Here is a 14,326-nt window from a genome sequence, read left to right on the forward strand (position 1 = left end):
AATTTTATTTTGAATAGTTTGTACCATGTTAAACAGGTCGGTGTTGTGGTATGGAAATTACTAAGGGTGCTAAGCGAGAAGTCCATTAATTTTCCTCAAAATCATACAAGTTTTACAACAATGATGTTCGAAAGTTTATGGATAGGTGTGAAGTAGGTACATTTTATAGTATATTATAAAACGAGTTGAATTAAGGTGAACTTAGTTTCTCAATATTGAGAATAATGGATCTGTTTTGAGTTTAAATGAGCAGTGCAAGTCATGTAAATATTTTGTATTAGTTTGGACTATGGTTTCACATGTATATACTAATTCTTCTGTCCTCTTTTTATAAAATGTTACGATTTTCCCTAATTGGCAGCTTTATACGTATTGCGTATCTATTACTATCCTAGTATACTGTTTGGGACTTTAAATGGGATATGAGAAAGATTTTTTGTTTGATATAATTTCCTTTCAGTGAAATCTTATTAATATGTATCCTGAAGGTTTGGACTTTTTTGAAATTTTGTGTATACCTCCACCTTCGAATACTTCATTCTTAACGCATCAATTTCTACCTATGAACTTATATTGAACCTAAAGATGAAACTAGTAGGTACATTAACGCAAAATTCGCGACGCATAAAATCCGATGTCGAATCCAAAACCACGAAGAAGCGAGCTGGAAATGAAGTTTTCTAATAGTCAGGTTCGACGACCGAGCAATAACCCGGCTAATAATCAGCCTCCAATAATATCAACACGTATTACAGTTACAAGGCAAGCCGCAGTGTCCTATATCATAAGACCCCTAATGCCGTCTCGTCGTCGCGTGCACCCTTACCGGTGCCCAGCAAGGAAAAAGGAGGTAATACGTGCATCAATAAACGACGTCTGTGAAGATCAAAGACGAGGCTGCTGCGAGGAAGGCAAGTGTCATGATTCAAAGCCCAGGAAAGGTGCTCGACACGCACGAATACCTGCCGCACGATCCTTATATTCCTTCCTGCCCCGTGTCCCGTGTTTTCTCTTGTCCGTTCACGTTTCACCTGAGACCCAGCTGCCCGTGAAAGAGGGGCTCTAGATCAGGCAACGCCTCTGAACGAGGGCCTCTGCATGTTGTTGCAGAGGAGAGATCGTGTATCGAGGCGGCAGCAAGGGTGGCGGGATGGAGAAGGAGGTCGAGGAGGTTCAGGAGAAGATGGTGGTGGATGTGGTGGAAGGTTGAACGGTGGCCAGGGTGGGGGTTAACGACCCCGATAGTCGCGATAGGACGTGCGTGAGCCCTCGCACGACTGATTACGAGTGAGCGACCCTTTGACGATCACGATCGACCAGCTTGACGGGCGCGAAAGCGAGACGGAGGGACAGCACTGGCTAGCTGGAAAGAGAGGAGATCGAGCCTCCACACATGTGTGATCGACCCGAGCGTGAGCGTCGAAGAGAGCATCGCCTTAGGGGCTCTCCAGAGTGAAGGGGTTAGTTACACTGATGCGGTGTACGCGGCTACTATCGTGTATCAGCGTAGATAAATGACCGGATGTACTTCGTGGCGCATACGCTGGCAGAGACGTCGCGTTAACGTTTTTGCCGACGCGAAGAAGGAAATTGCCCGGATGACTTTCAATTGTTACGATCACTGTTGGATTTAAGGGGTTGCATGCAGTAAACGTTTTGAAAAAATGTTGCAAACAAGGTGTATGAGGTTCCTGAATTACATTTTGAAGTGGATAGTTTAAGTAATTCTGAGCTGGTATTTTTGGGTCACCCATGAGTTGAGTTATCAATACTTGGAAATAGTAACTGATGTTTCTGCAATTATTATTCTGCAACTATTATTGCTATATCACTATAGCAATATCCCTACAAGGTTCTTATGTATTGGTTTCAATTCTAATCTTCTTACAAAATTTCATTTCTTTTTCCTAAGAAGTTGTATATACATCTGTACATATACTCCTCATAGTATCCAAGGGTTCATCATCCAGGAAAGTTAGATTTATACTTTCCCTGCTGGACTCTATTTTTGTTTGCGCACTAAGTTCAGTACTCTTATAATTGCTATCAAAGTATTCTAATAATAGATACATCTCTCTCTTTCCCATTTCGAGAAATAAGAACTTCCCTTCACAGACAATTGTTACACAAAGATACCAGACTACTGAATTTCAGTGATAAAACGCAAAGTGTTCGGCCTAGCCAAGCGATTTAGCTGAAGTTCCCATTTCTTATCCCCGAAATCCCGAGCTCAAGACACGCAGGAAATGGTATAGACCACAGGTAACCGGACCTAATCAGGATACACAGAATCGTTCGCGAAGTTATGCGAGATATAGTCATTTGTGGACCCTTGAATTCGTATTTATGTTTGTACCCGCCGTTTGGCAGCGGCGGTGGCAGCGACGGTGGTGAGAGTCTCGTGGAATTGAAATGCAAATAGTGGGATCCGGGATGCAAATTCCGGTTGCATGGGGTAACGCCAGCCAGCCATCCCGAACGAATGAGCGAACGAACGAACGAAACACGGCCCAGGGCAGGCACGGATCAGTTCAGAACGGAACCAAAAGGAATGGAACTGAGTGGACTGCGGATAAAGTGAGAAGGAGAAAGAGAGAGGGAGAATGGGTGGGTGGGAGGGAAGGTGGTGGGCCGAGGAAGAAGAGGGTGAGCGATGAGTGGGGCAGAGAAAGAAAGACAAAAAATTGATTGCAATTCGGCGCCACTCTCGGCTTGCTCGAGATAAAAGTAATGCGTTTCGTGCATAACGAGTCCCTCCGCTTTCACCCAACCCTCTTATCCTCGCGTGTTGCCCACGTTCTCTCCCTTCTATCGCCACCCACCACACCCCCTTACTTGCTCTATGCCGCCTTATTTCGTACTGCCACTTTGTTTTCAACTTCTCGCATTACTTCGTGGTCTATCTTCTTAATGAGTCACTTCGATCATGTGGGCTTGCAGAATCCTTTGTAATTCAGTTGATTATGCACCAATATGCAATGGTTGATTATGAAGCCTATGATCGAAACAAGATGAAAGTAGGATATACAAAATTGTAGATACAATGAGTTGTTCAATTTTGAACCTGTCGACATTCATATCTATTATTATAAACTCTTAATTGGTATGGTGTCAGTATTGCAGTACGTCCTCCTTAATTCTATTATAGAAAACATGTATGATAATACTACAACATAGAAATTTCATAGATTTTTAGATTGCTGATCCTTATAAGTGACCACCAAAGGATAGAAGATTGCATATTGCGTGCTAAGGGCAAGAATTGTTTAATCTTACTTTTCAGTCAAAAGTTAATTGACAAAAGAGCTTTCAAGTTTCTACTTCAATCTTCTTTTGCAAATTCATCAAAGAAATCTATAAAACAAAGAAGAAGGTGTTTAACTTTCTTAATAAGGATGTTAACCACAGTGTTCAGTAATCCTTCGTCCTCTTCAGTGCCTTCTCATATACTGAATGGGATCGATACTTGGTAATTATATTAAGCAGAATGTCAGCGACAGTAACTGACCTGCGGCACAGCTTATTTCGTGATAGAAGTATCATTGTTCTGCGCTGAACGACAATCGGACGGTTAACAGGAAGTAATTGGACATTGGTAGTTACCATCCAGCGAAGCACATCGGTAATTCGTGGGGTAGGTAAAGATCAGTTGTCACTGTTAGCCTGACTCTGTTTCGCATACCTCGTGCATATCCATTTTCTGTCACTTTTCTACTGGCGATGGTGATTCGATTAACAATTACGCAAGTAGGCAGTGGGACGTGCCCGTGTCACTATGAACCTCGTGAATGTGTAATCGCAATGAGATTCCGCTGTGATATTCGTTTTCTGGCGGTAATTAGTGATACTTACGTGTTGTCTCGAATACTTGTTTCAGTTGTTAAATACTTCATGTACAGTTACTGGAAATACACGAATGTTGTACAGAAAAGTAAACGTATTATTAGAATAACAAATTCGCTGTTTACTTAAATGTTTTATTAGTGAAATTAGAGGGTGAAGAGAAAAATAAAAATATTACACAGCTATAAAGAAACAACTTCATTGAGAAAATAAGTTTTTAATATTTTAGTTCATCAGATTCACAGCTACTTTCTGTAGCTAATTTTATAATTAGAACAGGATATAACATGCTACATATATAGCGTGACAACTGACAGTTCTATTTTAACAAATTTTCAAATATGAATTTACCGTCAAGTTCACCTTTCATCTCCTTCTGTGAACATAAAAATACAACACAAAGATATGAAAACAAAATTCTGAATATTAAATCATATTACTCGAAAACTGTTGAATATACGGAAGTAATGCAAGTACAACAATAAAAATTAAAATTAGAAACTTAAAGAATTTTATGTAGGATTTTAACGCCTAATCTTATTTCGAAAAGTGTAACGGTTTTTGAGTAGCACCTACCAACCATATTGGCAATTTTGTTTCGATGAAAGTGACTTTTACGATCTGTTCTTTCCGCAAATATACGCCCCATACTACCATATAGCCTTACAGTCGACGTTTCCCAACCCATTCAGTAGTAAGAACCGCGTTAAGTCAGACAGTGTCTGTCAGTGTCGCTTTCCCAGCGAAAGGGTTAACTCGATTGATCAGTCGTTTCATAAAACCAACAACGCCGAGCGGGCACGTTTTATCAGGTCGAGCTCAGTGGACAGAAAAAGCAAAGGGTGTCAACCGAGGCATGTCAGTGGTGGCGGGGACAGAAAGAGAGAGAGGAACATCGATTACGGTGAAATTAACATTTAAAAGCGGAAAATTTGCAAGTGCCAAGAAGGCCAGCGCTGTACTAACTGTGTACGCGGACTGTAACCGTGCCACCGTGCATAATGTAGCCCCTCTAGACACGCGCGTTCTCGTTACTGGGCGCGAGCAGTTCGCGAGACAGAAACGGAAGCTGCGGGGGCGGAGGGGAGGCGGGTCGAGGTGGGAAAAGAGAGGCGGCGAATGAAAAGCGTGGGGAAAGAGGAAGGTCGAGCTGGAATAACGTTAAGAAGGGAGAGGAGAAGTTGGGGTGCGAGGGAGAGAGCGAGAGGGCTACCCTTGCTGCTAAATGTAAATGTCCGGCATTTGTTACTTCGCCTGTATGACCCTGGCTGTTTGTTTGTATCTGCGGTACGAGCGAGCCGTGCTGCAGGAGAGGGCGAAGCAGGAAGAGGCGAAGGAGAAAATGATGGAGGTGGAGAACGAGCAGACACCGGCAACACCAACGGCTGTGTTCGCCGTGTCTTTTTTTGTTCTCGCTTTTGGTATCTACTCTTTTATTCCCCTGCTCTCACCGACGTTCCCCGTAAGCCGCCGCTTCGGTACGCTCATTTGTAAAATTTTATGATGGCCCCCGCTGCGTTGTATCCATTACGGCCTGGCGACCAGCTTCTTTTTTACGAATTTCGTTTTAATTACTGACCTGTCCGGGGATTCGCGCGCAGTCGCCCCCTGTGGCGAGCGTGCCCGACAGCGCGGAGGCTAAACACCGTTGTAGATCGATTTGGGGACAGACGTATCCGCGGACTATTGAAATCCCGCGGCATTGCATCGTCTCCCCCAACGCGAGCTTCCCTTCTCGATACGTAATTCTCCGCGCTGCGAGGCCTGTTCGCGCGGGGACGGAGAACGATAAACGGCCAGCCGGAAGCCACGGGGTCAGAAAGGGGTATCGAAAGGGCAGAGGGCTGAAAAATTCGCTCGTCGATCAAAGGGTTTAACGAGCTCCAAGGAGAGATGATTAGTCACGCGGTCGCGCGTACACGACGCGACGAAGGAAAATGCGGAAAGCGGTCGATTATTTTGTAAACTGCTCGTTATCTCCCTTGGAACCGACACAGTAGGAAGTTCGAAAGCTGAGTAGTATGTAGAGTTCGTGTTACGAGATAGTAACACTTCTACGCGATTCCTGGGTATCGTATTTCCAACGAGTAACAACTTTCCACGTTTGCTTCAGAATCCTTCGCGATTCTCGTACGTATGCTTTCCTCCGTGTTAGAGTAGAGTTACTAGGGGATGTATATTTTTCGGCGTAGTCCTCGCCGCCGTGGCACGGAATATTTAATGCAATTCGGTATTCTTATGTCTTTCGCGTTGATAATTAAATTAGATATTCTAATGTTACTATAAGATACTGACTTATGAATATGTATTTTATTGTCTTGAAAACAGTGTTTTTTTGTTTTTTGTTTCAGTGACGAAAGTGGATTGTTTTATTGACTCTGTTTGATTTAAAACTAAATGAAGAAAATTATCGCATTTTGTTTCAAATAGAGAATGGTATTCGAAGGTGGAGAATTATCGATGACTACGTAACATTAGAGTGAGTAGCTACACTGTACTATTTTGTTTATGTTACTTATCTTGGTTGAAAGTATTCCTATCCTATACTGGATAGGAATTACATTATACATAATACAGCAAAATAATATTACAGACGAAGTATTTGAATTATTAATAGATCTATATGTTGAGTGATGCTGTTGATAAATGATACGTCATATTTTTATAATAATTGTGTTTTATGGTCCATTACAATTTTTCTACTTTGGAATAACCTAAATTGTTCATTTCTGATTTTATTCTGTGTTTTTATTTCTTATTTTTATCTAATGAGACATTTTGTTCCTTGAATATTTTCTCAAAAACATCATTAATAGTTTTAATATTAACTGAAAGACAACTTCCAACATCATTCTTATTTGTACAACATCAAAATCATACTTAATGTATATTAGGTCTCCTAATAATGGCAAACAAAATCTCAAAATTGGTTTTCATTTCTAACATTAATTGTAACTTTAACATTACGGAATTTACAAATCAGACTCTTCCGCTCGCTCTTCCTCTCCACTCTCCCATACAATGAAGGAGATCGCTCGGTTCCTCGCGATCGTCCCATAAATTTGAATTTCACAAATACGGATGAACTCGGTGCACCGGGATGCATATCCTTATTTGATATTTCGGTCGAACTTATCCCGACAATAGGCAGCAGCTTGAGCTAATAATATTCCTCCTTCGGCGAAGCCAAGGATGGCGGGGACGGGGGACAGGCCCCAGAATCAGAACGGCGAGGGTTACTTTCGTGCGCCGGCTTTTTCCTCCGTCCCGTCTTCGTTCATCCCGCGATAGGAGCGTTTTCCTTTCTCTTTGGCCTGACAAGAAAAGCATTGTGCGGAAAACTTCCACACGCCAACGAGCGGAGCCGCGCCGACAACTGGCGTACTTGTATGAGGCCGCCACTCTTTTGATATTTCAACGTAGTAGACGAGTGGCGTGTCGTAATGAAATCATCTCCAGTGCTTTGATCTTCCCCTCGCGCGCCTCTCTCCTTTCCACTATGAGCAACCTCCGCGTCGCTTTCCCTTGAAAACGGCTACGCAACCCCCCATTCGGCACGCCATCCCTCCCCCGCACCCTTTCCCCTAGCCAACTTCTCCACCGACACCCTTCCAACCGTCCCCACCCCTTAGTCCTCCGCTGCTTCTTCCCGACCCCCGACAATCCCTACTATAATGAGTTCCTTCTGCGCTTTCTTCGCCGCGATACATTTTTACCATGCGAAAAGCAATTTCCTAATTATGGCAAGCGCTAACCGGTTGTCCTTTGTCGCACGACGCTCCTTCCTACCGACGGTTGCGTCGCCCGACCGGCCTGGTAATTGCGTTTTCGCGTACTGTTTTTCGCGCGACGACGTTAATAGACGCCTGGACAGAAAGTACCAGTCGGAGAGGAAAGGGAACGATGGCTGGTGGACTGCAATAATTCTTGGATTCTCGGCGCCTGGTGGCTGGTAACGGTCAACCGTCTGTCGAGGGAAATACGTGCTGTACGGTTTTCAGGTAGCATGTCTGTTCTTGGTCAAAGACTATCTTTGAGGCAGGGGGCCGTTTGAACTGGCTTACGAATGCGACCAGCGCTTCGACTCCTACGGAAAGTCGTCCTCCTGCTTAAATATTTCACGTGGTACCTCTGTGAATACGAAGCACTCGATACGCGGTTGCTGTCTTTTGATAGGAGTCTGGAGATGCATTATTGGGCAGTGTGGAAAATAGTTGAAAGAATGTGTTTAATATTATCTCAGTAGGTCTTGTGTGTAAAGCAGTGGAGAAAAGAATAGTTGAAATTGGAATTTGTATATGTGAGTTATTAAATTTATAAGTATTATGCAGAAGGCCTAAAGATCGGAGGTGTAAGAAAATAAAATAGAGAAGAAAATTTGTTTTACTAGAAAGATACAATTTTACGTATTTCTGAGATGCCAGGGCGCTCAGTCTGATCATTATCTTAATCTACTGTAGAGTAGAAGCGTTTCCTTCACGTCAAGTAGTTCTCGAGTATCTAACAATAAGTTATAACAAGAAGTGCAATAAGTGCAATAAGAAGCACAGTATCTACAAAAATATTTCGTTTCTATTTTTAGCTTACTCCTTGATGTAGAGTCACCGCCGTTCTATTTATATCACCGGTCCTCGAGAAACCTGTATATCGATAAAATATAACGGGAGAACAGTCTGATAGGTTTTTGATTACTTTTTATTTCTGATCAGTTACTGGAAGGTAGTCAATATAGAAGGTTTATGTAAGGTTTCTATTTCATACCAGTTCTTCTCAAAAACTTCATTTCTTCGAAATTGGTCACTTTGTTTACTGCACATTTAATGTATATTTCATTTTTCTGAATTAAACACTGGGAACGAAACTAAATAGGTAGTTTCATCAAAATATATCATACCAAATATATAGATACATGACCTCGACCCTAACATTCAATGTCTCCTTCAATCGATCGAGGAATTAACCTTTCCTTATAAACCACCCTGTATACAGTTTCACATCTCGTAAATCAACGTTCGCATAAGCTTCTCTTTTCTTGATCTTATCATTTGTTAAAGAATTAACCTCTTTTCATGAACTATCCCTTACATTTTTCGAATCGACATCATATAAAGTTGGCTACCTCCATCAATAATATTTCAAAATACGTCAACGTTAAATGTAAGAGCCCTATCCCAGCTTCTTAGATTCACGCCTTCTTTAAAATAATCCAAGTTGACGTAGCCTTGTAGAGGAAGCATCTTAAAGTGATTGTACGAAACACAATAAGATGGCGAGGATCTTTTGGGGGACAATAATGCGAGGCACGATCCATCGGAAACTACAGTGGACATTGACGATGATCGATACGCATGAAGCGTATAAGTAAGAGCGTCAAAGAAGGCGACGGGAGGTAGAGTAGATGAAGGACGAGATGCTCGTTCTTCTTTGTACGAGAAAACCACAACCGTGGTAGGTATATAAGGTGTATCGAGCAACAAGGACTAACGGCCTTTAATTAATAAAGTTACGCGAACAACTCTCAAAGTGTTCCTGGCTCCTTCTACGCGGCCTACCCTCCACGTCGGCGTATCAGCTATTTCCCTTGCTTTAGAAATTCTGTTATTCCCACCCTGCCTACCCTTCCTTCTTTATCGCTTCTTCATTTCTCTGCGAAAGCTCATCTGCAAACTTCTATGCCCTTATTGGATGAAAACTGCATCCTATCTGCGAGGTTTACTTGCACTTTCATTAATCGCGTGCTCGATTATCGGTGCACGTTTTAAAGGAGGGTTTATGCGTTGATCTTGTGATAATTTGGAGAAATTGTTTTTGGTTGTATCCCGCTTGAGATATTGTTTCGGAGTAATTGTCATAGATGTGAGAATAATAATGGAATTTCTCTGTGGTAGTACAAGGAAACGTCTATAGAACAATCCTGATGAATTGAAATAGATTTTAATGCGATTTTTTATTTCCTTTTACGTTCCCAGTGTAATAATGTTACATGTCTGCTTTTGTCAAAAAGTTGCTTCAGTAACAGCTCATGTATACATGAAGTATACTCCGTTTATATTAGCATTCATGGAAATAAGTTCGCGTTTCATCTTTATTTTTAGCTAGAAAGTTAGAAAAAGATAGAAATAGCACAGTCATGCAAGAGGAAACACAGTGGAAGTGTAAAGAGCGATATTATAAGAGTGAATATTAAAATTGTGATATTCAAGGAAATTGCAACAGACTCATGTTCGGCGAAAAAGTCACTTGTATTTTGTAAGTAAACGAGAGCTGTGTGTACGAACGTTAATCAAATACTAATTACAGTGGAGGTACTTTGTATCTAGATGGTTACATGTTGAAATAGGTACTTGACGCCCTGTACGTAGCACATGTAACTGTGTAAACATTATATGCACCGTAATATACACAATATATACTATGCAAAGTGTACACCTGAGTATACATGAATCATGATTTATATTAATACTGGCTAGTTCTGGACACACGTATAACAACATTGCATATTTATATGGTAGACTTTATGAAACTTAGTCATAAGTTTCATTACCATTTCTACTTAAGGCGTTACTTTGAAGGCAACGTGGCTTTTATTGAGGATTTTAACTTTTGGGTTTTAACTTTTTAAGGACAGCCTCCTAAACTTTCATTTTCATGAAAATTCTTCTTTGATATTCTTTTATAAATATCTTCTCAGACCACATAAGTATCTTCACCACTAAACAACTCAAACAAATACCTAATAAACCGTATCATCTCGCATAAAGAGAATAAATTCTAAAACCTCCAACCTCAGTCATCCCTAGGAATCACCACGATCCCCCAGCGTCAAGATTTCCATGGATCCCTCCACGTAAGAATAATTTTCTGGTCATTCAAAAACTTCGTGGCATCTATCCACCCTAATTGAAGCTTGTTCCCACACAAAGGCAGAAACATCAATTTGCACAGTGCCCCTCACAGCCCCACCCCTTCGTTCCCAGCTTCCTTCGTGGGCTTTCTCAACCGGAGCGAGCTTGATAATTGATAACTCGCACGAGAACGCGATACGTCTTTTCTTCTCATCGGCGAGCCGGCGCCAATGCAAGGAGGGATCGTATCGTTTCTGGGGAATATCGGGGTGATCCCGTGGCAGCAGCACGAAAGGAAACGCCACCCGTGAATTGCCAGACTTCAAGAATTAGAGGAAGTTCTCGCTGCCAACGGGAGCGCGTCGCGCTCGTCCGCGTGTCTCGGCGACGCTGGTCGAAAGAGAAGCTCTGCCCGCGAGTTATGGCTCGCTAAAGAAAATTGACTTGAATCGTGGCCAGGATAATAAAAGCGCGTCGCTACCAGGAAACGCGGGCGAGAGGAATGAAGGAAGCAATACGACGCTTTGGGCGATACCATGAACAAGAAGCTGCTTCCAAGACAGGGGGATATTATGAGGTACGGATGTTAGTCGTTGCTGGAGATCGTTGATATCGGTAGGGAGCAATTAAGAGTTATGTCCTTTGGGTTGGTGTCGATCGCGACAGCAAGATTATGGGAACGATTGGGGGACTCTTATTGACGGACGATTATATTGCAAAGAATGGTATTCCTATTCTAGTGCGATAAATGTGGAGGCTGTTCTGATACTTATGTACGTTTTTGAGAATATGTGTTATTATTATGTCAAGGAGTAGAAGATTGACTATAAGAATGTGAGAGTAATAAGGAAAGTTTTGTTTAAGAAAATTGGCAGAAACTAGTAGCATTCTTTAGAAAATCGTGGTACTGTGACTGAAGTGCCAGGAAAGAAAAAATAGTAATGAAGTTAATAGATTTATAACCTTGTATAAAGTTGAAGTAGAATTTGTAAACTTTGAAGTATACTTTTACATTCCTTGGAAAGTTTCACTATTTTTCATGATTATTTCGTGATGTACTCGTTCTACATTTTGAATGCTTTCTTCAACATTATATCCAGAACATAAACTATGATTCGTTATACATTACTGACAAAGTTTGCAATGAGTTAAATGTAGATTTTTTTAAATCCTATAGCTAGTTGTGATAGGTAAATAAAATTCCGTCAGAAGATATTCTTTTTAGAAATTAAGTCTTTAAGCTCACTTCGTCTTACTTCTTGATATTATATCACTTCTCACTTCTTGATATCATATCAAATATCATAAAAGCATTATACGTATAGAAAATTTGTAGAATATTATTCTCATAGAGAATTTATTATTATTTCTATTGTCTGTATAAAGAACACAGGTTTCATATTCATTAAAGGTACACTAACGAAATAGTCCATCGATGTAGTAGATCATATGAGCAGTGAATTGTTATTTTATTTATAGTCGGTCAGTTCCGATTTTACATTTAACTGAATGGGTTGAATTGTATCGCTGATGTGTAAATCAGCGAACTGGAATTCTGGTAACTCGATGATAAACGGCTCTGTCCTGGCTATTGAGACACGCACATTATTTTTTAACTGTCACGATCAGTAGTGATGGATTGTCTGACTACGGGCGTGCGAGATACTCCTCTAAGCTCCATACGACGATGCATGGAACAATTCATTTCAATGTAGAACACGTTTTCTTGCTTTTATGGCAAAAAATGTTCATTGATCAACCAGCTTCTATAGAAGCAAGATCGAGTTGGCTCATAGTTAATTAATCTTTCTGTATCGTACGAAAGTATAGCTAAGTAGTGAATTTATACTCTGGATTTTGAGCTACATCTACATTCTGCAAGAATATTATTATTATTATAATAGATTGGATGTATAATAGGCTGGACCTAATCTCTCAGATCAAAATTTTCTCCGCCACGTATTCATGTAGAGTAACAGTTTGAAGTACCACCGTTATTGAAGTATAATCAATAATACAGGTACATATTAGTACTAATAATTGATAGATCTCAGTCTACATAGATGTTTTAGAGTTAACGTAACAATTTATTATAAACTACTAAAGAGAAATTGAAGTTCAAGGAGAAATTGAAGTGAAACTAAGAATATCAGGAAGAGAATCAGAAACTGTCTGCATAATAAAAAAGCAGCTAAGGGATTAAACATCTGCTACCTGTTAAGGTCTATCACTACCTGTTCTTTAAGTAACACGTGACCTATAGACCCTGCTCACATTCATGACCGTGACAGACCTGAAAGCGTGAAATATTCGGCAGATCTGTTTACGGTTTTCCGGTCACGTGAACACCATAGTTCACTAGAGATCTAGGAAAAAGTAATGTTGCATTCTTTTACCTTGTTCGGTGTTGTTGCTTGTTGCTGCGGCGAACAGCTGGTGCTATGTATGGTCGGCTGGTTGGTCGTCGCCGGTACAATGCCTTGGTGATTCAGGTGGCTCAGCTGATTGAGCTGGGTGAGTTGTTGTGGCTGCTGCACCGGGTTCTGGGTAGTGGCCTGCAGCTGTTGATGATGCGTCTGATGCACGGGATGGGTCGTCTGGTGATGCGTCGCGGGGAAGGTGGGCACCGTGAACGGGACGAACAGCATCGGGCTGCCGAGGATGTGCGCACCACCTCCACCCAATGCCCCCGTCTCCTCCCTACACCTTTTTCGTGCGTTTTTGGTTTTGGATAACTTTCTTACTCCATCAACCGTGTTTTTTACTTCGACGTGCTACTACGTATACTCTTATTATATTGTACTTTTGTCAAACACTGCCGACGACGACGACCAGCAGAGTGGAAGCAGATGTAGCGGTAGTAGTAGTAATACAGGTAGAAGTAGTGGTAGTGGTACTAGTAGTAGTAGTAGTAGTGGTAGAAGTAGAGTAGTACTATACGTGTCGAAGTGAAGCTACAATGTATGTTTAGTGATTTATTATTACCTGCACTCCTGCCCCAGCTCCTGGTGCTGGGGGTGGGCGTAGGGGGCGGCTCGGACGGAGGTGGTGGACGCCACCCTCGCTACCCTCAGCGATAGGCCGCCCCGCTGACTGGTAAGCTGGACCGAAGCTGGCTGGTGATTGCTATGCACGCAGCAACAAGCACGACAGCCAATTGGTTGTTGCTGGCTCGGGATTGCCTGGAGGTGATGAGTTAGGGGGCCCCTGGGCCCCGTGGAGGAGGGAGAACACGGGTACACCCCAACCAGGCAGCCCACCACCGCAGCCCCGGGGCCCGGTACACTCGGTGCCAAGGCGCCTGTGGACGAGGCCACCCCAACCTCGCTGGCCCTCCTGCAACCACTGCACCACTGCACCCACCCTCCTTGATGGGGCGCCTGATAAGCCCTACTGACGCCGATTGTTGACCCGGACTGGACCACTTCCACCTGGGCCTCTTTGAGTTCACGGTTTCCTGCGGGCGGGATCTTGCTACTTTGCAGTTTTCCTGGGGCAACAAACTTCTACCGATCTCTCAGTCGCTAATGACTTTCGTGTTGCTCAGACCCCTGCTTTCCGTTCTTTGATGATTCTTAAAACACTTTTAGTCGCTTCACTTCGACTTCAAGGTCTGTTGCTTTCACAACTGCGTATTC

The 14,326-nt window shown here is 42.2% G+C and overlaps 1 protein-coding gene across 4 annotated transcripts in view; it reads right to left on the bottom strand.

Moving 5' to 3' along the window:
• LOC143186203 (nucleolysin TIAR) overlaps positions 1-13,775 on the bottom strand; it is a 588,750-nt gene extending 574,975 nt beyond the window's left edge. The window contains exons 1-2 of one of the 4 annotated variants that reach the window (XM_076389721.1): positions 13,674-13,770; positions 13,085-13,394 (exon numbers count right to left, since the gene is read on the bottom strand). In XM_076389721.1, coding sequence (XP_076245836.1) covers positions 13,085-13,336 — 252 coding nt within the window. In that variant the 5' untranslated portion in view covers positions 13,337-13,394; positions 13,674-13,770. Of the gene's footprint in view, positions 1-13,084; positions 13,395-13,673 lie in introns of all 4 variants that reach the window. The other 3 variants (XM_076389722.1, XM_076389723.1, XM_076389726.1) reach the window with 3 other exon arrangements.
• Between the last annotated feature and the right edge of the window lie 551 nt (positions 13,776-14,326).

The sequence above is a fragment of the Calliopsis andreniformis genome, chromosome 12 (genome assembly GCF_051401765.1).
Source record: "Calliopsis andreniformis isolate RMS-2024a chromosome 12, iyCalAndr_principal, whole genome shotgun sequence".
In the NCBI taxonomy this organism is placed as follows: Eukaryota; Metazoa; Arthropoda; class Insecta; order Hymenoptera; family Andrenidae; genus Calliopsis; species Calliopsis andreniformis.